Source organism: Mustela nigripes, chromosome 6, assembly GCF_022355385.1.
Source record: "Mustela nigripes isolate SB6536 chromosome 6, MUSNIG.SB6536, whole genome shotgun sequence".
Lineage (NCBI taxonomy): Eukaryota > Metazoa > Chordata > Mammalia > Carnivora > Mustelidae > Mustela > Mustela nigripes.
Genome location: NC_081562.1, coordinates 97,404,421 through 97,428,096, shown reverse-complemented (window position 1 = coordinate 97,428,096; position 23,676 = coordinate 97,404,421). Strand labels below are relative to the sequence as shown.

Below are 23,676 nucleotides of genomic sequence, written 5' to 3'. Positions count from 1 at the left end.
TGGGGGGGCTTTTCTCTCCTACTCTCACGCTTTCTCAGAGACCGTGGAGCAACTTGGCAGGCCCCAATGTGGAGAGGACAGAAGGTTGTCACCGGCACCTTCATAATGAAACCGGTCTCTTCGTGGCTCGCCCACCTCAGATCGTTTCCCCCAATAGATTGATTTACAAAGGCGTTTTCTTCACAGTACCCCCGGCACCGGGTCGGTCCCTGACATGGCCCCGTCCTCACCTTCCGTGCCTGGTGTCGTCGGTCCTGGTGCTGGAATCCCGGCCTTGCCTCATGGCGAGCCAGCGCCCCTCCTCCCTGGCCCTTTGTGTGGAGCTGCTCTTAAGTGCTGCTCACTAGTGGGCGGTGTGAGCTCTGTCCTGACCCGCAGCCCTCTGAGCCATCTCGGGCTGTAATTTGCTGGCAAGCGTCTCTGTTAACTGAGTTGAAACAGCAGTTTCTCACAGCTGCCTTTGTGGCACCGGGTCCCGGCTCTGGGGCCTGCTGGTGATTTAGCTTTCTCATGTGGGTTCAGTGTTCGTCGTGCGCTGTGTCCAGGCCCATGGGAGGCAGGGGGTGGCGGGCGAGCCCGGGGCCCAGAAGGACATTCGTGTGGGAGGGGGCTCTGGCTACACCCCTGGCGTCCAGCCAGATTCTCCAGCAGCTGTTCCTGGCCTGATGGGATTTGTAGAGAGAGCCAGGGCCAAAGAGGAAGAGAAGTCCATCGTGTGAATGCAAGATTGCTTCCAGATGGTTCTGGTTATGAGTAAAGTACACCAGAATTCTTTCCTTAAGCAAAGCCTTTCTAACATTTATGACGGTCTTATTTCAGAGGACAGCCTGGTCCTGTAACCTGAGACGGCCTGACTGACTTAGTACAGAGTTGACGGCTTTGGGAGATGGGTTCCATGGGTACTGGCCCTTGCTCTGCCAAGATTTCCAAGCCTTAGGCAAACCCTGGGCACCTAGTCTCTCATTTGTAAAATGCTTCCTTGGCCCCTTGCTGCCACCCTCTGTGTCTAGTGGGCGATGGGCTTTGCTCTGCTTTTCAGAGCTTCTGGAAAAGACAAATTCCATTCGCAAGATTCCAGTGATGGTAACCTTTCATTCTGATTTCTTGCAGCCTTAACTCTTTATGATTTTTTTTTTAAGAATCCATTCATTTATTCGACAGCGAGAAATCACAAGTAGGCAGAGAGGCAGGCAGAGAGAGGAGGGAAGCAGGCTCCCCACTGACCAGAGACCTGAATGTGGGGCTCGATCCCAGGACTCTGAGATCACGACCTGAGCCGAAGGCAGAGGCTTTAACCCACTGAGCCACCCAGGCGCCCCAACTCTTTATGATTCTAACTTGATGACACATCAAGGTCATTTTCCCCTCATGTATTTCCTTTAAAATTATGAGCAAATCAGAGATTTTCCTACTAGGAGGAGGGGGTGGTGGTCAACCACCATTCTCTATTCTGGCAAAGGAATACTTTTATTAAGGCAAAGGAAATATTTTTTTCTATTCTGAGTGCTCTCCAGCATGGCAGCCGCTAGCCACGCGTGGTCATTTAAACTTATATTACTGAAAATTAAATAAAATTTAAAAATTTTTCCCAAGTCACACTAGCCACATCTCAATTACTCTGTAGCCAGATGTGGCTTGTGGCTGGCAAATGGGGGAGTGCAGGTAAAGAGCATTGCCATCATCCCAGACAGTCCTGCTGATGGCCTCTGCTACCTAGATAATGTAAGGGTATGGGTATAGCTGGGGGTTGGGGAGGACATGCAAGAAGCTGTCTGTTAACCTCCCAATGGCAAGGGATTTTAAAAAGAAAATGACAGCTGAGCACAGATAGGGCGCGTGAGTGGAACGGCGTGGCCACATGTGGCTTCTGGCCCCACTGCTGCTCGCCTCAGAGGTGACTGGGGAATGGGCTTCACTCCACTTTTCAGATCTTCAGAGGCCTTAGCCGCTGTGTGTAGGGACAGCTCATCTCCCAAGGTCCCTCCTTGGCAAGCCTGCTGGCGAGCCTGAAGCCTGAAGAGGACCCGGTTCCCTTGCCCGGTCAGGAGTCTGCCTCCCTCAGCCATCCTCTGCCAGCTGCCTGCTGGACTGGTCCTGGTCATGGGCACTTTGGTGCCTCTCGCTTTTCCTTCTGCTTTTTGGGGGAAGTGTTTCAGACCCTGAGGGTCTGATTGAAAAAGCAACTTCACTTCCAACCCTTCCCATTCTGTTTGGGGTGAACTCTGTTCTCCATCTGCAGCCTGGAACCCAGCTCGGGGATGAGAGCCACAGCCCCATGGCGCTAGGCTTCTTACCAATAATCCAAGCATTTTTTGGAAAGAAATTCACTGGAGGCAGCCCCAAGCATGGTCTGGAGAGCTGCTGGGTCGAGTTTTACAAATACTGTAGATGGGGCTTCTATCTTCTTCTTTACTGCTCTTTTCAGTGCCCTCTGACAACACATTCAGGCAGGCTGACAGGGAAGTGGATAAGCAGATTGAGAAACGCCACAGAATGCTTTATGAAGCCAACTCCAGAGCTGCACCCGCATATAATATAAATTGATTTATCGAATCAAGCACAGAAGCCCTGTTGCAGAAACCCGGGCTTTATCCTCTGGAGGACCACCTATTAAAGCAGCCTCAACTGACACTCCTCATTAGCTTTTCCACTGATCCCCAGGCACTTTTTAAAGGGACAGTGTCCCTCTTTTGGGCCTGAATTTATATGTTGGCCAAGCCTGTGGGTCTAATTAGCTTAGCATTATTAATCTTACTTGGAAAGCCTGCATTTTCTATAACGGCTTGACTCTTGAGTTTTAAAGAGTAATTGGAGATCTCAAACCCTGTCCTTTTCCCTCTCTTTGTTTTTAATTACTTTTAACCCAATCTTTGGAAACCTACCTGCCTGTGTCTCTTGACTAGCAAGCATCGTTAGAGCACCAAAGGATTTCTCAGTTCCGTCTTGGTGAAAATCCTGACATTACTGTTGTGCCACAGACCTCACGGGGAGGCTTTTGAAACCCCCCAGAGAAATATTACATTTTTAATTTTATAATTACTTCACAAGAAAGCAGGCCTTTCCCTAGTTAAACCTGGTATTAATTTCCTCCCAGCAACTTGTATTTTCATAACTTAATGATTATGGGCCATCTTGGCCACACTCTGATTGCCCAAAGTAATCTGGAAATCCGACTTTGCAGAGAAGGGAAGGGCCTGGACGTCGTGGCAGAGACGTTTAACCCTGTGGATTATTCAGGATGGGCATTGGCTGGGTCAGAGAGCAGGCTCCCAGGAAGTCCTCATGTCCCAGGTTCCAGTCTCACATGGGGTGGGGCCGTTCTCCGGGCTTCCAGAGCCGCGATGATGAATGATCATTTGCGACGCGCATGTTCTGCGGCTTCTCAGGCTTTGTGGCAGGAGCAGCAGGGAAGAGTCTGCCCTGCTGGGTGCAGCCCATCTCCCGACAGTGATAAATGACTCCCTTCTCCCTGCCCCCCTCCCTGTCACTCTGCCCATGAGGCCAGAGGAAGCTCTGAGGTATTTACAAATGGTTAGAAGGCAAGCTAAACAGGCATTGTCAGCCCATGGGGAGGAGGAAGAAGAGAGATGCCCAGGCTCATTCCCTATCGATCGTCCACTCGCACGCACCTCTCTTTGCTCTAACATTAGGCTAAAGTGGCCACACTACTGCCAAGCCTTTCTTTCCCCCTGAGACCCTTTGAACAGTCACAGCATTTGTCGGTACCTGTTCATATACCCCTATGTAGAGTGTACCTCCCCTACTTCCCCAGTGACCCTTGTTTGGGACCTGCATGGTGGTGACTTTACTCTCTGTCATTTGGGGAAGGACTTGCATAAATCCCTGTGAAAATAGCTAGTGTCCTTTTAACCAAGGACCCCCAGGGCAGACAGGCCCTTGTCTGTATATATGGCAAACCTTTATTGTCTGTCTGCTACCTGTTAGACATCGAGCTGTAGTTAAGAACAGGTGTATGGAGCTAGACTTCCTGGCTGGGTCAGTCCCCACGTGTGGCTTGGACAAATCATGTCACTCTGGTTTTCCCATGTGTTGGTGGGATTCATGACAGTATCTAATAATAGGATGTCATGAGCTGGTATGGTCATGTGTGTTCAACACAGTCTGCCATGTCAGAAGTGCTCTAGAGTAATCTAATCATTGGATACTCTGGGGTTTGCGGTGGTCTGCAAGGTTTGATCCTTGCCTCAGGAGGTCCATAGCCGAAGAGGGGTTGAGTTGCTTGTTTTTCAAAGTAGTGGGAGGCTAGAAACCAAAAAGTAAAAGGGAGGCAGTTTAGAGAAGCAAGAGACTGATGGAAGGTCCCGGTGTGCTGTCTGCTTTTACCTGGCAGGCCTGTCCCACAGGCGCTGTGGCAGGTGAGCACAGAGAAAGTGGGGCTGTTGTCTAGGGGAAGAGACATGCTCAGCACAATCTGGAAACCTCTCTCCCCCTGGGTACTGATGGGTAGGGTGTTTCCTGTTTTATTTGAAGGCCCTTTTGTTAGTTTTTATGGGGTTTTCTGGTCTATACATCGGCTCTGCAACTGTTCTTGAGTTATGGGTGCTGAACTTTTTAAGGTTCCCTATAACCCTCCTGAGCCATACCCAGGGTGCTGGGATACCAGGCTGCTCAGAAGCCAAAGTGTGCCCTCGCATAGGAGGGGCCTTGCCAGATAGGACTGTGTTTGCTTCATAGGGATGACCAGCTGGCCCAGGAAACAGCTGTCTGGAAAAGTACTGAGCAATACCACTTTACCTGTAAATCTATTCTTACATTCTCAAGAGCAAGGGAGGTAGATCTGTTGGAATTTGTGCAAAAATAACTAAAGCAAGACAGAATATAGAGCTTATTTATAAACAGCCTTAAGGGGACATTCCGTGGGGGTGGTGGTTTTTAAGACTGGAATTGGGCTGGGGGAAAACTTCATGGGGAAAGCTGTGTTTGAACCAGGTGTCTGAAATAAGAGAGGTTTAAGAGGGTTGAGGGCCAAAGGGAAGGACAGTCAGAAGAGAGGGAACAGCACAAGTAAAAACCAGGAGGGATGAAAATAAGATGTGAGTTGGGGATGTGGAAGCCAGAGGTAATACCTGAAATCGTCAGCAGGGAGGAGTAGGGCCCCTACTCCCAGAAGCCGCTTGCTGTGCCAGGCATTAACCCTTTATTTACCACACTAGAGGGATTCCAGGGGAGGGTCCAGAGCACCAGAAAAGGGCAAGGGGCTGGGGGTGGAGACTTGGGACAGTCAGTATTTGCCAAGCAGGACAGAAGGGTTTCAGGGTGTTAAACTTAGGATTGTCCTGTATTGCTGTGTGTCAGCTAGACAACATTGCAAGTGATCGTCAGATGTAAGTGACATGCAGACGCAGGCCAGAGGGTGTGGGCAGGGGTGGGTAGTGAAGGGACCCAGTGATCTAGGGAAGTAGATTTAAGTCAACACAGGGGGAGCTTTGAATGCAGTGCTAGGATGGCATGAACTAACGTCTGATTTTCCCACTCTTAAGAGCTCTGCACCTCTGTAAAGTATGAAAATGACACACAGCACGGCTGAAATATGGAGCTGACAGTATATTTAGAAGGACATATGGTCCAATCCTCAGCCTATTTATAAGATCCTATTTTTAAGGAAATCCCAGAGAAGTGAGTGCTACAACACTCCGCCAGATTCCCAGGTACTTAACCACCCTGCCAAGGAAACATTTTCCTGTGTCCAACCTGCCTTCCTCCAGTTCTAAAATTTCACTCTCCTCAGAGCTTGATAAAGTGTTTTCCTTCTCTCTGCCACCCCTTCCCTCCCCACAAGGCTTCCGAGCAGAAAGTCGGTGTCCCTGGTTTCAAGCTGACAAGCCCATGCCAGTGCTAAGCCACCACGGCTGGGAGACGTCGTTGTCCGATTCAGCTGAGGTGCTAGTTGGAAGCCTCTGAGTTCTGGACTTACCCCAGGAATCTGCATGGCAGAGTGGGAGGACCAGCACCATTCTGAACCCTGCCGCCGCGTTCCACTGAGCTTCAGACAGGAATCAGTCAGAGCAAGGGTCGGGTTTACGTCTGTGCCTTGCTGAAGAACTAAACACGCTTCTTTCTGTAAGAACTGGAAATCATGGCAATACATTCCTTTTTCTGTTCCTCACCTTGTGCTGGTAAAAGCAGTAGTACTCTACCAAGTCTGGCTTCAGATCCCACTAGGACTGAGCCGGCTTTGTCCATCACGAGGTTCAATCTAATGCAGTCCATTGTTGTGCTCAGGAACTTAGAGGACAGAGCACTGGGCTTCATCTTTGTCACATAAAGTGGATGTTTTAAACATTCCTCCTTCAGTAACATGTTGTGTTGGGCGCTGGAGACAGAAAAAAGATGAAAACAATCTCCACCCTCACAGTGCTTACAGTGTGGTATAGGACAAGCCCATACCGAAAGGGGCAGAGGAATATTTACACACAGTGAAGCTTTTTCTTCTGGGGTGATTATTAAAAGCATTCTAGAATCCCTGAGGTCCTGGAATCTGTATTTAAAAAAAAAAAAAAAAAAAGCTCTCAGGTGATTCTTGTACATCCTTGAACATTGGCTTTGGGCAGCCTTAGAGATTTTTTTTTTTTAAAGATTTTATTTATTATTTGAGAGAGAGAGAGTGAGCATGAAAGGGGCGAGGGGCAGAGGGAGAAGCCAGCTCCCTGATGAGCAGAGGGCCCGATGTGGGACTCCATCCTGGGATGCCAGGATCATGACCTGAGCCGAAGGCAGCTGCCTAACCAGCTGAGCCACCCAGGTGCCCCGAGCCTTAGAGATTTTTACCATGGCGCTGAGTAACTGCTAGCAGAAATGGTGGGTTAAAGAACACGAGATAGGCTTTTTTTTTTTTCCCCAGCCTGGGTCTTTTATTAGATTTGTGACTTCTGGCCCCCGGTTTTCCTCCTGCTGTTGCATGGGAACTTGCTTGTCCACTTGTGTGGGCCAAGGACTCTGTGCAGGAGGGGTCGTGGACTGCACTGACAGTGGAAGATGGGAGATGGTTGGTGCCTACAGTGGGTCAGAGTTGAGTGTCTCTCTTCCTTCTTGATGCTTATGCCAATAACCTGGATAGTCCAGGCCCCAGACAGCCTATAAGTACATGGAATAGTTAGGACCATGCTCCCAGGGCATCCAACTTGCTGGTTTCTTACTCCGGTTCATCCTGAATAAGTGATACTCCCTCCCCAGATTTACCTAATCCTTTTACATGGCCTTGAATCACCCTATGAAAAACTGGGCACCAAAGTGTGAAGATCTAAAATCTGCAATTTATTGTCAACAGAACAATTTGAAAGCTCAGCCTTAGGTTAGACTTAATTCTACAGTGATCTTGAACATCCGTCATATTGGCAAGAGAAGAAAAAGCTTAAGGAGGTGGTATGTTTAACCTTCTGTGTGACCTACTACTTTAAAAACCTGGGAGGTTGGGGGGTTGACTTTTTAAAAATTTGTATGATTTACCCTGATAAATGAGGATTAGTAATTAAGCAATTTTGTTGGATATCATTACATTTATGGCATTTGCCACATATTCATTGCTCTTCAAGAATGGCAGAGAACCCAGTGCACTTTGGGGCAGACCTGGAAGTGAGCTTGACCTCTATTTCCAACGTGTGTGACCTCCATTTTCTTCTTTGGGTTAATGTTAATATCTGTCTTGCAAATTTGTTTGCAATTGCATAAGTTTTGAGGCGCCTGGGTGGTTCAGGTGGTTTAAGTGTCTGCCTTCGGCTCAGGTCATGATCCCAGGGTGCTAGGATCAAGTCCTGCATCAGGCTTCTTACTCAGCAGGGAGCCTGCTTCTCCCTCTCCCCCTGCTTGTGTACTTGTGCATTCTCTCTCTCAAATAAATAAAATCTTTAAAAAAATAATTACATAAATTTAAAACATATAAGTGCTTAGAACAGTCTCCAGAAGAAAGAAGATCATGCAACAAGTGATGGGTGTGTTAGAAATTCTGTGAATGTTCAGGCCAAGGTGGCAGCAGAAGATTTAACAGTGGTTAAGTCAGTTGTTGCCTTTCCCCACCCATCATCTGAAACAGTGGGGCCAACTTGATGTTGGAGCCAAGATTATGGTGTTCTTTCCATTGGTAAAGATCGGCAGCCATTGCCCAGGCCTGTGCTTCTTACCCTGAGACTCGAGTCATGTGAAGGTCAACAGAAGAATCCAGAAGACTGAGAATTTCAACTGAAGATTTTGGGGGTAGGAGAGGATATTTTTCTGTGTTGAAATAAATGTTATAGGGCGCCTGGGTGGCTCAGTGGGTTAAGCCGCTGCCTTCGGCTCAGGTCATGATCTCAGGGTCCTGGGATCGAGTCCCGCATCGGGCTCTCTGCTCAGCAGGGAGCCTGCTTCCTCCTCTCTCTCTCTGCCTGCCTGTCTGCCTACTTGTAATCTCTCTCTGTCAAATAAATAAATAAAATCTTTAAAAAAAAAAAAAAAAAAAAGAAATAAATGTTATATATATGATTATTATGCAAAATTCTCATGGTTTTTTGGGCTAAAGCAGAAGACTTGGAAAAGCACTAACTAATGCCTACTTTGAGATACCTGAGCTCTGCCCCAGGTGATGTGGCCAGTTCAAAGATACTCGAACGAAGTGCTGAAATGATATAGGGTAGAGTCCTGGTGTGTGTGTGTGGTTTCCCCATGAGAACACTGCAGGACTTGGTGCTCCCATGTACAAATACCCGTATGTCCAAAGAGACAGAAGCTTTGTGAGCCAGAGAAACTGGACTGCAGTAAAACCCTCTTGGCAGGGAACACTCTATCTGCTATTTTCTCACCACCATTCATGGAGATGGGGTCCATTTTGGTTACTTCTTGATTTGTATGTATTGACTTGGTTTCATACAATATAAAGGCCAGTGTCAATGAAATTCATGTTCGTTTCAGAATAGATGGTCCCTGAGAAAGCAGAAATCATTCCATGTCGTGTGCTCATAAAATAAGGATCTATGATTCATACCTCTGGGAGATCTAAATGTTATTGATTAGAGTACAAAGCTCTCCTAGCCAAGTGCTAATGCACACCAAGTGGATACTGAGTCAGAAATCATTTCTAAATCTGAAATTTCCCTCAAAGTCATCTAGAATGATTTCTCCTGAAATATTACTGGTTCTGTTTTGCAAACACACATGACCAGTTACATTTCTGAAAGACTGACTCAAAGCATCTTCTTCTGTGTGAGTTCTTTTCCATTCCTAACCTTGGGCCTCAGTGTTAAGGGACGACCTTTACTTCATTTATATTATTTGCTAGGTGCTCAGTAAACATTCATGAAGGATTCTAGTAGAGCCCATTCCTCTCATCTAGTCCAGAAATGAGCTCCTGACTTGGAGCTACTAGGAGCAGGTCCTTTTCCTTTACCCAAATTTTCAGCTGTGGGTAGGGGCCCATTAGTAGATTGTGAAAGCAGTTTAGTGTACGGAGATAAGTATTTTTTTTTTTTTTAAGATTTATTTATTTTGACAGAGAGAAATCACAAGTAGACAGAGAGGCAGCCAGAGAGAGAGAGAGAGGGAAGCAAGCTCCCTGCTGAGCAGAGAGCCCGATGCGGGACTCGATCCCAGGACCCTGAGATCATGACCTGAGCCGAAGGCAGCGGCTTAATCCACTGAGCCACCCAGGCGCCCCCGGAGATAAGCATTTTGAACAAATTAAGTAGTGTAAGGAGGAAAAGTCTCCGTGTGTATAACACAGGAAGGGCAAATGTTGCTTCCTGAAATGCGTTAACAAGACCTGCTCTAAGCCAGGACTTAGAGCGGACTTTCCCCAGGAGCATGGGCCTCGTGCAGTGAGAGCAAGCTCTGATGCCTTGTGCTGTCCTGCACAGACCCAGTGTGAGGAAGAGGAGTCTCTAGGCCAAATTAGAAGAATGATTACTGCTTCCAGAATTCCAGGCAGGATCTGGTTCGGACATGCCGGTGATGGGGAGCGGAGAGGTAGGCATTTCCCCAGGGATTCCGGGTCTGTTAGTTGGGTGATTTCCTCAAGGATAACTGCAATGCCAGGGAACAGAGCTTGAGCCCCATTAAGGAAAAAAGCTTTTCCGGAGAGATAGCCAGAAGATTCTCCCTTTCATTTGTTTGTCTCATTAGAGACAGCCAGATACATGCAAGCTAGACAGCATTATACCTCCAAATTAGATCACCAAATACTAATCACGCTTTTACAATTCAAGCTTATTATTTGAGGTTGAATTCAGACTATTGTACTGTATTAGCCCAAGAATATCAACTTGTATGTAGCTCAGGGCCTCCAGGCCTCAAATAACTTAAGGCTCCAAGGACTAAAAGGAGAACACAGGTAGCATTTGTTTGTAGAGCCTCGGCCCCACAAGGAACTTTCTCACGTAATCAAGATATCAATTGATGACAACTGCTAGCACGGAATCCAGGAACTCAGAGCATCACAATATCACCCTGTCCCCCGCCCAAATGTAGATTTACAAGTAACTGAGGCCTGCTGTGCAATGGCACTTATGTGGCAGAGATGTTGGCTCTGCCCAGAAATATCTTAAAGGAGAATTCTGAACCCTCAAGCCACCTGGTAGGTACAGGATACTTCTCAGCCTTTTCCAGCTCACCCAGGGGCCACAACGGCTGTCTCGCATCCTTGTTCCAGATCTCTGACTTGAGCCTGAGTTCATTAAGCTTGGCTCAGATGCTCCTCCCTGACAGTTGAGTGACATTTTCCCAGCGTATTAAGATTTGACCCAGTGATAAATTTAAGAAATTTCTGGGAGATTTCTTAACCGTAAGTCTTTGAAACCAGGACCAAAAGGCCTCTTGAAAGAAGATACTAAAAAAATAAGAGTAAGCTCTAATAAAAGACAAAATATTCTTGTATTGCTTTACAGGAAACACATGGATACTCTTACGGTGAAGAGGGAGAGTGGGTTGCCCTGTGCAGGGCCTCCTCAAGGAGCAGGAAGCAGCCTCCATTTACTGCTCTGTGGCTTTGGGTTTGATTCCTTTGGAAATACAGATGGCTGGCAGGAAAAAGGAAGCATGAGGTGATGGCCAGCTCTGTGTTGCTTTTTCCAGGAAGGTCTGGGCAGGGTGGGCGTGGAGAAAGGCGAGGCAAGGGAGAGCCTCTGCTGATTCTGTGAATTGCTGAATTGGGGTTGTGCCAAGCTCTTAAAAGCCATGAGTGGCATCTGGGCTCCAGGCATGTGTCTGCCGCTGGCCAGCCAGGCCCAGGTGGTGTTTCCTCCCCAGCCTCCTGGGATTCAAGTTCTTGTTGAGATTGGTTGTAGGAAGCAGAAGTGGGGACCAAAGACCTAGACACTTCTGCCCACCATCCTCCAGCCAGACCTGCTCAACCCCCATGTGGTGTGCCCCTGTCTAAGACTTGGTTTTTGCTGGGAGCAATATGAGACTTCCTGTGGCTTTTACCTTCCTCCCTGAATGGGGCACTCAGCTTCTCACTGAGGGGGAGGAAAATGCTCCCTTTATGCCTATTGGAGACCAAGCCCAAAGCATCCCCTGAAGATTATTAGCTCTGAGGTATCTGAGTCTCTGATTCATCACTTTCGAGCAGAACAGTGGACCTCTCTGAATAAAGTTGCACAGGCGCTGTCCTTTGTGCTTTGTTATCATTAGCACCAGTAGGAAAGTATGAATTGGGGCGTCTTGGGTGTTCAGCAAGAAGCAGTTTTCCCCTGGGGATGTACTGTATTCTGGCCCGTGCTCCCCAGTTATCTGTGCGATACACAAGCAGTGAAGAAAGAAGAAGGGCCCTCGGGCCACAGTTGACTGAAACAGGACCTTCTCCTTCACAGAGGACTTCTCAGGCATCTTTGCATGCAGCCCTTGCAGCTTCTCCTGCAGAGTCCAGCTGAAGAAGCACATTCAGTGAGGTTGAGGGATTTTGCCAAGGTCACTTGAAGACCGAGCTGCGACTTCAAAACCCCTGATTCCAGGCCTGATGTTCTCTACCCGACGCCAGCAGGAGGAAGGAAGGATCTAGGAACTCTGCTTCCCAGAGGAGGACAGGCATCCCGGGCCGTGGTGAGAGGTCAGCTAGTGGAAGAATGTGACTCACTGGCGTGTGTCTTTGGAGTCGTACAAGTGGATTATTGGGATTAGGCAGTCCCAGAGGGGTCACGTTCTTCTTAAATGACTTTGAAGTATTGCTAAGGGAACCATGACTTCGGGAAATGAGTGGTATTTCTGTCCCTCTTTCTAATTAAAAGTCCTGATCTGGGCGAGAAAGAAGACCATGGGAAGTGATGTACGTGGACCGTGCCAAAGTGTGAACTTTGGGTTCCTGGCCTGTGGGTCAGATGTCCGAGTGGAGACTCTGGCTGGGAATGGAGAAATCTGGCAGAGACACAGAAGAATTTTCTTAGTGGGAAATTTGCTTTAGCAAGCTAATATGGAAGAAATGTGTCTGGGTAACACTGTAGACCCCGGGGAACCCCGTGACCAAAAAAAACTGCTGTCATTCTGGAGGTGGAACTTAGGAATCATCGGGAGAAATAATAGGCAAGAGGATCATAAGTGCTATTTTTTTATAACTTTATGACTATGTATTGCTGTATATTGGTGCGAAAGGTGAACCTAAAATTCTAATGTAAAGAGATATACACCAGTCCAAGGTATCCCTGATTGGACTTGGCCCTGAATTTCAGCCGTAAAAAGGCCTACCGTGAAGGCAAGATGAGTGGGGAAGCCGGGACTGTGTGATGTCCTTGGAGGACGCCTGCGTGTGGAGGAGGAATGCTTGCGTTTTTTCAGCTGTTCATCCCAGTAGCTCCGACCAGCTTCACATCCACAGTGTGCTTCCACCGTGTAGACAGGAGGCCAGAGCCGCGAATAGACAGACTGAATGTCCTGGGGCTGGGGGCTAGAAAGAAGTAAACAAAATTAGGTAACGAACAGATAGCTTGAGATTGCGCCGTGGAAACACTGTGAAGAGCCACAGCATGAGAGCCAGGAGCAGTTCAGAAAAGGCTGAGGGATGTGTGGGAGGCGGTTTGGGGGACCCAGCAGAAGAAGGGCCCGGGCAGAGGGAACAACGCGGCCCCGGGGCACGGTCGAGGGACAGCGAGCAAGCTGGCATTGGAGGAACCTAGTGGAGGGATCAAGGAGGTCAGAGCAGCATGTGAAGATCAGATCACAGAGGGCCTTGTTGTCCAATAGGGAATTTTAAGCTGAAGAGTGAGGCTTGTGAATTAAAAGAGAGAAATGGCTGTGGGAGATCGGCTAGCAGACTGCTCGGCCAGACCGAAAATACAGGCAAACCTTTCTCTGCAAACAATTATGGAACTGACCGTGGACCAGATGTGTTCATCCTGGAAGAGTCTTACAATAGCTGCCCATCAGGAGGGGGGAAGGACATCCATGTGGCCGTACAGGGACCTCTTAAGCTCAGATGTCCAGAGAATGTGTCTCAAAGGTTGCAGGGAGCAGCGTAGAGCCAGCCGAGACGGGAGGCGGCCAAGGGACATGCCCGCGGGCGGGCGTCAGTCACAGGCAGCACCCCGGCAGCCCAGAGAGCAGGCAGGGAGGCTCGGAAGGCGCTCTGTGTTTGTTTTGTGGACATGTGTAGGACGAGAAAATACAGAAGGGCAGAATAAAGGCGCTGCCCGGGATCATGGGCATTCGCTGATTTGCTCACACAGTCAGATATTTCTTGAGCACCTGCTACACACTGGGCTCTCTTTTAAATACCGGGGATACCACAGGGGGCAAAATGAGAGTGTCTGTCCTCACAACTGTGGGGCCAGGATTTTGGGGGGAAAATAGAGAAAATAAACACAAGGAAGTAAAACACTTTTTAAGTATTAGGTGGGGTAGATGACAAACCACAAAAATAAAACCAAGAAGGGGAAGGGGAAAGTTGGGGGAGGGGAGTAATGTTAAAGAAGGTCATTTCATTATTTGGCTTTTATTTAGAGTATGATGGGGAAATCATTGGGGGGTTTGAACAGGGTAATGACGCTCTCTGACATTTTAAAATAATTACTCTGGTTGCTCTGAGAATAGAGATAAAGGACAAAACTGAGCAGTTTCCAGAACCTTCACCGCTTCATCCAGGCCCTGGCACCGTCTGCTCTTACCCCAATAATTGCAGGCAGGCCCAGTGAGGCCATCACCATGGTGTGAGCCAGAGACGGTGGCGGCAGCAAAGGTCCTGGACCTGTTGGGAAGGTAGAGCTGACCGTATTCGGTAGGACGGCGGCAGACGAAACCCTGAGTTCCTTTTGTGTTTCCCTCTTACTAGAAGATAAAGTGGATGAGGAAGTTTAGGCTGCCAGCAAAAGAAGGATGCAAAAGAACTGTCATGAATGATGGAGGCTGGTGGACGAACGTGTATGGCCCGGAGGGGGGTAGAGTGCTGGGACAGAGGAGCGGAAGTGGCCTGGGAGCCCCAGCAAGAGTGGGAGAGGAGGGCGGCCCGCAGCAGGAAGCTCCATGAGAGGGTGCCCTTGGTGCAGCCCACGACCAGGGTGCTGGGGAGCGATATAGAAGGTTATCAGGAAGTAAGTAGGTTGGGAGTTAGAAAGTCAGGATTCCAGAAGCATCATCCACACATCTAAAATTACTGAGTATAACAGTACAGGAAAGAGTGGAAGCCACTCGGCCGAAGTCATCAGGGAGGATGGGAGAGCATCCGGGCCTTTGTGAGCAGGTGGAAGGACCGACTCGGTGGCAGCAAGCCTCATTCTAGAGGGAGGAGTGAAATGGGAGCAGTCAGGGCCTCCTTCTTGCCTTAGGAATCAGAGGATTTGGAGATACACCAGTGGCTAACTGAGGGGTTTAAGAAAGAATTTCCCAGGGCTGTTCTCCAACAGAATCAGGTGCTGCTGCATGCTGCCGAGCTCCCAGGACAATGACTTCCAGAGCAGTCCATTCCGTGACAGAGGCCAGGGACTCATAGGAGGCGTGTTGGTATTGGAGGGACTCCCACGCTTGGGACACACCTGGCTTAGTGGCCTCTCAGTCTCAGTGCTGAGCATTTCCTTCCCATAGGTCTGGACCAGTGGTGCCTTCTTTGGCTTTCCAGCTTTGCAAAATCCACATTGTAAGGGAAGCCATCATTTTTCAAAAATGGAAGCTTCTTTGCTTAATGAAACTTGCCTCCACTTAGGGAAAGCCCTTTAACTGAGCCCTTTTTTTTTTTTAATTTTTTATTTTTTATAAACATATATTTTTATCCCCAGGGGTACAGGTCTGTGAATCACCAGGTTTACACACTTCACAGCACTCACCATAGCACATACCCTCCCCAGTGTCCATAACCCCACCCCCCTTCTCTCAACCCCCCTCCCCCCAGCAACCCTCAGTTTGTTTTGTGAGATTAAGAGTCACTTATGGTTTGCCTCCCTCCCAATCCCATCTTGTTTCATTGATTCTTCTCCTACCCACTTAAGCCCCCATGTTGCATCACCACTTCCTCATATCAGGGAGAGCCCTTTTTAAGCCTTGATTTTTTTTTTTCTCATTCTTCTGTCAGTTGGCGTCATAAATATTCATTAAGGATTGACCCCAAATAAGACTTATTCTGAAAATCTTTCCTAAGCCTTTCAGTTTTGCTTTCTTGTAACAAGTAATTATTTAAATATGATCTCTGGTCAGTTATATTATTGTAAATCTACTGAGTAATTGATTCTTGGAGTTTTTTAATTGAATCAGGATTTGTGAAATCATGGAATCTGATACGAAGGAAGAGATATTTTCTATGAATCAAGTAACTCCCTCTCGTGGAGCTCCAGCTGCCAACCATTGTCCTTCTCTTGTGTCCCCCAGCAGAGGAGGTGGCAGCCAAGGCTGAGCTGGAAGGGGAGAGAGAGAGTCAAGCCGACAGCCTGGGCATGGACTAGAATGCAATTTGAACAGCAGGAGGGCTTTCAGATGGGTATGGACAGGAGTGGCCCCCTCACCTGCAGACACAGGTTTGCAGGAAGCCCGCTGTCCCTGGGGAGAGGGCTCCAGCAGGCTCTGTGGCCGTGGTGAAATGTCTGGTGGGCACATGAGGGTGCTTCCCTGACTTCCTGCCATCTTCCCTGTGGACCGTGTAGTGACACAGCCTCTGGTTTGTCCCCACATGATCACCTTTTGTTCTTCTGCTCACACAGAAAATTCCTTTTCCTCTTTGGCCAAAGACACCTTTTCATCGTCCAGTACCTGCCTTTCTCCCACTGGTAGGCAGGGAACAGTGGTCTCATTGCAGATTTTTCAGCTAGAATGAGAGATCGTGAGAGCTGAGCCTTTCTTAGATGTGTTTTCTGGGAAGGTTTGAGTCTAGCTTCAGGCCACTAAGATGCTGTGTGGTCCTGGGAAAGTTACTTAACCTCTCGGAGCCTCAGTCTCCTCACCTGTCCGGTAGAACACTGCAGAACTTAGGAGACCTTTTGAGACACAGTAAGCCAGCCCCAAGCCCAGTGTGTGGCATGTGGGTGTTCGGTGAGTCAGAGCTGCTCTCGTGGTTTTAACTCATGTATGTAGACTTTAATCAAGTTACCAGTTTACTCACATTACTCTAGAGTGTTTTGTTCTGTATTAGTCCAGATTTTAGCTGGGAAAGGAAGTCCACCTGTTTTATCTGGTACCTATGCTTAGGACACAGAAGGACTGAGAGGGAGAGCGTGTTGAACCTCTTTATTTATAGTTACTCACCCTTGTCATTCGTTGGTGACAGCAGGGGAGAGGGCTCTTACATGATTGGAAACCAACGATGGCAGGAACAGAATAAACCTTTTTCAAAGTTGTCCTTTCGTTTTTAATATTTCTGTTGTTTGGGAGGATGGAAAAAATAGCAACTAAAATATTGGAATTTGCCCTGGACGCTGTAGGTGACAACTCCAAAGGGAGTGTTTGTCTTTCAGAGCTGTGGTCACACAGACTTCATGTTCCTGAGGGTCTCTGCCCTGAGAGAATTTGATGGCCTGGGCTTTCAGAGGATCTGAGAACAGCTCTCTGGCTGCCTTTCAAGCCTGTTAAGAGTGCTCTTAGCCCGTCTCTCCTGAGCTCTAAGTAATTTCCAGTCAGTGGTGTTAGAGTTGCTGCCTCCTGCTTCCCATTTAATCCCCGATTCCTGTGCCTCGGTCTTTAGGCCCCAGTCCCCCTCCTGGTCCCGTCCCCTCTGTGTCCTCTTCTCTGAGTCTGGCCTCTCCTCTCCACACATCCCTGTCCACCATCCCCAAGCCCTGATCATGCCCACCTCAGAGCTTTTTTCAGGCCATGTCCCTCCTGTCCCTTGAGCCACATGGTCTGTCATCTTTAGGGTGAAGCTGGTTGATCAGCTGATCTTCAATATTAGCAAATGACCCTTGGTCTGCAGTGGGGGTTCTCAATTTTGACTGCACAGTAGAATCCCCTGGTAGCTTAAAAAAATCCCAGTGCCTGGCTGTCATCCCCAGAGGTTCAGATTTAATTGTTCTGAGCTGTGACCTGGGTGTCTGGATTTTTAAAGGTTCTCCCAGGTGATTCCATGTGCAGGTGGGATTGAGAACCCCTGGTCTAAAAATTCATTCATTCCCCAAGCTGAGTGTATTCTAATAATAACTCTGTGTGTTCCCCCAAATGACTTGTGTACCACCGCATTTTAAATAGTTCATGTGACTGTAAAAACATCAAAGTAGCTATTTCCACCTCGTGTTAATTTGGTAGATGGGGGGAAAGGAAATCGTGCAGTTCTTTTTTTTTTTTTTTTTTAAATTGAATTCCTAGGGGCGCCTGGGTGGCTCAGTGGGTTAAAGCCTCTGCCTTCGGCTCGGGTCATGGTCTCAGGGTCCTGGGATCAAGTCCCGCATCGAGCTCTCTGCTCAGCGGGGAGCCTGCTTCCTCCTCTCTCTCTCTCTGCCTGCCTCTCTGACTACTTCTGATCTGTCAAATGAATAAAAAAATCTTAAAAAAAAAAAATAAATTGAATTCCTAGAGTACCTCTGGGCCCACTTGATGGCAGTACGAGCAACTGCCATTTATGAAGCTCTCAGCCTGTGCCAGGCTACGTGCTAAAGACTTCCAACGCTCGGCATGGTCTTTAGGCCTTCTTCATCCGCAGTCCCGAGAATAAGTCTTGGTTTTCCTCTCGCTGATTAATGAGGATCCTCAGCTCAGGGAGGCTCACCCACTCGCCCAGGGCTGAACCGGGAGCCCGGGCACATCTGGTGCCCAAACTTCACAGATCCCTTGGGAAGGAACCACTAACCTAAATAATTTCCCAGAAAATAAGGGTGTCCCTGTGTTAGCTTTGGGGTTGAACTCTCCTTGAATTGGGTTGTGTTCTTTTGTGTATCGAGAGCGTCCATAAATTTGATTTCAGTTTCATTCCCAAGTTGCCTATATATATCCAAGCCTGGGAGCCCATATCACAAATCATTTTCTTCTTGCCCTCAGCAGACGTTATTTTAGAGAAGCATCTTGCATCTAGCGCCTCACCTTGTAGAAGCCACCCCAGGTTTTACCTAGTGACCCCGATCCCTCTTTGAAAGGTGGTGAATAGGCAGGGCTGTCCCCATTTTGTAGAGAGGGGAGCTGGTGGGCCAAGTATTCGTTATCTGTTGAATAGTAGTAATAGCTACACTGAATGAGTGCTTTCTAGGCTCCAGCGCTAAGCTCGTTACAGCCTATGTGATTATCCTCATTTTACAGATAAGGAAACTGAGACCAGAAAAGGTGGAGCTCCTTGCCCAGGTGGTACAGTTACTTAGTAATTAGATGCCCTTTGCAGCTCGTTTGTTTTTTCACTCCTGATGAGCAAAATGGCAAGACATAGACTTTGTTTTCCCTCTCCTGGTAGCCTGGCCAGGCCTTGCGGTATATGTGGTGGCATCTGGACAGCCACGTCTAGAATAAACCACTGAAGCATAAACTGCATTTTCTTAACGTGTGTCAAATGGCCATTTAATAGCTATTGTGAAACAGAATTTTCTGCCAGCCTTGAATGTCACACCGAGGTCAAACAGGCTCTAAGTATTCCTTCTCCAGCCAACCCAGTACGAGGCTGCTTCGGTGTAAACAACCCCCGAGGGTCAGAACCAGCTCATGGGGCAGTCTCTGCATCGGTCTCCGAGCTCTGCTGTTTCTCAGCTTTGCACTCATGACAGGACCCTTGTCACTGCTGCCGGGCCATTTCATAGAGTGCAGGCACAGAGGCTGAGGACAAAACCCACCTCCCCCCTTCTTGTTGCTAAGTCTGAGTAGCTGCCTTATTTTCTCCCTCTGCAAGCGAGCAGAGAGTCGATAGCTTCTGGTTGGTTAATTATGTGTCCCCATACAGAGTTCTGGAGGAAAAATAACTCCGTGCGCAGGGAGATTGGCAGCGTGGTGAGTGATGGAGCATCCGGGAAAATGAACTACCCAGCCGCCTGTGTCGGGGCGGCGGGTCACTAATTGAGTGCAAACCTCTTTTTTAAAATGTTGTTTATCCCCCTACAGGGCATACAAAACCATTGAGGATGATGACTTGAAGTTTCCCCTTATATATGGAGAAGGCAAGAAGGTAGGCATGGGCACTCCCCCGGACCGAGAGAGCCAGGCTCCGTCCCTGCACCGCCTGTGGCGGTCCCCACGCCCCACTCAGCAGCCTGGCATTTTATAGCCCTGACAGCTTGAAAGAATCCCACCTTCCATCCTCCTTCAGGCCTCCTGTCAGGAGGGTCTGAGGAGTGGCAGGGGTTAGGGAGCGGGGAGGTGAGTGGTGAGCACGAGGGACAAAAGTCCAGTTGATGAAAATAACATTCCATTTCTCAGCTCTATCTGAGGACATTTTTATAGCATTTAACCACAAACGCATACACATAGTTCATCTCCCTGTGTTTCTGACAAGCCACGAGGCAGGCCGAGCCCGTGGTGTTAGGTCCATTTGGTAGACAAGGCCACTGAGACTCTGAGGAGAAATCGGCTTCCGCAGAGTCCCATAGCCAGCCCAGCAGGGGTGTAGGATATGTGGAGCCATGGCCGCTTCCCAGCTTCTAGAACGCTCACGCTCCACCATGATGAAGCCCTAGGATCCCGTGGACCAGAGCCCTGGCCGAGCTAGCAAAGCTCCTTGGTCACGAGCTCCCAGGGCCCCAGTCAGAACCACAGCCTGAGTGGCAGGCGCATGGTGCAGCCCAGGAAGGCTGTCTGTCCGTCTGGATCTGGGAGCTGAGGCTGGAGGAGGTGGCCGTCCTGGACCAGAGATGAGGGGAAGCTTTGAAACAGTTTCCCAGTAAGAACAAACAGCTCTGAGTCACTGCATTCTTCCTCTGAACACGAATGCACTTCAGACTCTGTGCTGAGAGCTCCTGATATAAGTGAAAAATGTGCTCACATTAAGAAAATCTTCAGCTGAATTTTTTCCAATATCTGATAGTTTTTTGGAGGAGCAAGTGACTCATAATAAAACTGAAGGCTGCCTTTATGGCCAGAACTGGAGCGTGTGTGTGTGTGTGTGTGTGCACGTACACGCTTGGGCCTCTGAACGTGCGTGTGGGAGAGCGCACGGGTTCACGTTTGGGCTCAGTGTAGCCGTGATTTCAGTGCAAGGAGGATTCCGTGGAGGGACATGAAACACAAACGTCTGATTCACAGGGAGATCGCTTTTTGAATGAACTTTCCCAGTTCATGGTGATGGGCCATCCCTGATTGAGAATCACGACGGGAAGGGACTCTGTTCCCGACAGTGTTGCGTGTGCCCGTCAGGAGGTCGGGTACCATTACTACATGTCTCTCAGCCCTGTGACCTGTACCTCTAGTGGCAGTGCTTTGTGGGGCTGGGAGTCTCAATGGGACCCTCCCATACCCAGTGAGTTCTGGTAAGCTCAGCGCTACCTCCTGTTTCCTTTGTCTCCCTAGCACCTGCCCAGCCTGGTCCCCGACACATGGCTGGCCTTCCATAAAGGCGTCAGGATTCAATACACTTTTCTGTTACGTACGGTATCCTTTCCCCCATACCAGAGGAAGGTGGACGAATGTGTTCTTAGAAGATGGTCAGAAGAAGAGGTAAAAGAGCCAGGGGCTTTCCCAGTTCAGCAAATGTTCATTTCACCTGCACATCATGTTCCCCAAGCGTTTCAGTTAATTAGGGCTTGACAGTTCTGTGATAGGCAGCTGGCAGGTTCTGTCGTCGTACCTGATGGCCTATTTAAAAGCCGGTGTGGCTCCCGTCTGTTCCGGGCTTGCTCCGTGGTGAAGCAGCACAAGACCCCTGTCAGGGGATCCATGATTTCTTGCGAAATCTTGACAGCTGCATCACGTCAGTTCTGTCGAGCTCCTCTGTGGGGGTTTCTCTTCCCTGTCTGCATACACCTACCCAGAAGTTTCGGAAGACCGCCACAACCACAGCTTCTCATTTTATTCCTGCCAGTGCTTTTAAGGATTTGTGTGGGTTACACCTACATACTTTGTAAACAAGTTCAGTAACTAGCAGAAACATCAGATTTCTTTAGACGAAACGCCCACCTGTGCTTTTCCAGCCAGAGGAGCTGCCATTGCAGCGGGGAGAGCAGAAGGGCCGCCGGGGATTCGGAATTTTCAAGCTTTGAGTTGAACACTTCTTAGTCAGTAGGGACCCGGTCCAGCTCCCCAGCGGACCAGAGAGTTTCTGCAGCCTGCCTGACCGGAGGTCCCCAGGCTTCGTATCGCATGCCTCCATTTTATGCCCTTTGAGTCTTGCCTTTAAAAAAATATGTCACGGTTTCATTTCCACTTTAATGCATACCTGCCCATCTTCTCATCTGAAACCAGCTCCAAAATCCTTAGCCTTTTCAGGAAAACAGGATGAAAATGCCGGTAATGTTTTAGATTGTACTGTTTCTTAGCCTTTGCAAGTTACTCTTACTACCCAAAGAGTAGAGTGAGGATTCAAGCCCAGGTCTTGGCACCATGACTCTACCCTGCGTTTATTACTGATGGTCCCAGTGTTGGGCCACTGGGCTCCATTCTGTCAAGAATGACTTTTACTCCATCCCTCTCTGCTTCCCTGGCTCAACGCTACCCATCCTTCTGCACAAAATTGTCATGCCACCACCTCCAGGAAACTTTCTCAGCAGAGTGTTTGCCTCCTCTGAACTCCTATAACCCATGGTGCTGTGTCTTTCAGCACTCGGCCATATTTTACATATTTTATCTCCCTTCACAAATTCCTTTTTATTAGGGACAAGTCCTTAGATATTTGTCCCCACAGCATGACTTCTGCACATAGTAGGTGCTCAGTAATGTTTGGCTAAGTCAAAACTATGGCATCCCGGGAGATATTTAGGCTGACTATGTAGGCATTAGTATAATAGTAGTATTTCCTTAAAGCTTTGGGAAACCGAAACTGTTTAGAGAAAGCACAGGTGATCAGGTCTCAACCCTGAGCTCTCTCTGTAGTTATAACAAAGTGACATTTTGCTCCTTTGTACCCAGAGAGAATTCGTGGGGATCTTAGCAGGCCAGGTTGGGGAGTTGCAAAGAGTTTCTTTTCTCTAGCCATGAAGTGCACTATGTGAGCTTTGGGAGTGTGGGAGCTGCCACTCAGTTTTTTACATCTCTCAGTAGTGCCTAGCAGGAACTGGAGACATGGCTGGTGTGTTCAGTGAATTCTGGTAGAGTGGGTATATCATCGTCTGGCAGATGGATGGATAGACAGATCGCATTGGATTGGAACTGATTTCAGTAGCTGTAGACATCACACATGTTGGATTTAGTTTCCCGGATACCCTTCCAGTCTCTACAAAAGATGAAAAGAGACAGCAGCAACCCATTAAACTTAGGATAATTGGTAGGACAACCACTCCTTAAGTTCATGAGTGATCTTGGTGAGCCCTTCCTTGGAAAGAGCTACCCACAGAAGTTAGTAGCAGGGGACATGGAGAGGGACAGAAGGAATTGGAAAATGATTGCTTCTCTTCACCTGTGGCAGCTACATTGTGACAGGAGTGCTTTCTCAGTCTGTGGGAGTGTTTCTGATGACCCTCTGCTTATACCCCTAGGCCCGAGTAATGGCAACCATTGGAGTAACCAGGGGACTTGGGGACCATGACCTGAAGGTGCATGACTCCAACATCTACATAAAACCATTCCTGTCTTCAGCTCCAGAGGTATGGTATGAAGTTTCTGTTTCTGTTTTGTGCAATAAACAATGGTCTGCGTGACTCCTGCCGTGACTCGCGCCTACCTGCAGACAGTAGCTGGCTTATGTCACAGAGACTTGTGCTGTGTTCCCTTTACCCCCGCTCCATTCGCACTTTGACTGTCCTGGTTCCCACCCTCCTCATTCCCTGCCCGGGGCACTGCACAGCCCCCTCGTGGCATTCCTGCGTCCTCAGTCCATCCCACATTTTATCAGGCAGGTGTTCCCCAATAGGTTTCTCTGACTCCTGTTTGTTCTGAAACCTTCAATTCACCCCATGCCTATAAGAATAGAGCCCAGACTCCTTCGGTTGGCATTTGAGGCATGTTATAATTTGGTCTGACTTCTGGAGCAAAAATCTGATCTTTGTTCCCCCAAACGAGCCAGAAAGAACTTGCTGTGTCCTTCCTGTGCACAATCTTCAGTTTCCCAGAGTTGCTTAGACTGTTCCGACTAGAATGCCTTTCCTCCCCATCTCCAAACATCCAAAGTCTCCTGTGGAGACTTCCCTGATTTCTCCCTTCCCTGACCAGAGGTAATGTTGTCCTGCAGGTCTATGTAAAGCAGCTGCCTTTTACCATCTTCCGCTTAATGCCTTATCACATCGTTGCTCA

General features: G+C 48.5%; 1 protein-coding gene across 2 annotated transcripts in view; it reads left to right on the top strand.

Annotated features, from left to right (window-relative positions):
• The window catches only part of PPM1H (protein phosphatase, Mg2+/Mn2+ dependent 1H), a 254,172-nt gene that overhangs the window by 189,317 nt on the left and 41,179 nt on the right, over window positions 1–23,676 (top strand). Inside the window, exons 7-9 of one of the 2 annotated variants that reach the window (XM_059403605.1) lie at window positions 10,872–11,027; window positions 19,402–19,465; window positions 22,923–23,030. In XM_059403605.1, the coding sequence (XP_059259588.1) occupies window positions 10,872–11,027; window positions 19,402–19,465; window positions 22,923–23,030 (328 nt within the window). The remainder of the gene's footprint in view (window positions 1–10,871; window positions 11,028–19,401; window positions 19,466–22,922; window positions 23,031–23,676) is intronic. The other variant, XM_059403606.1, reaches the window with a different exon arrangement.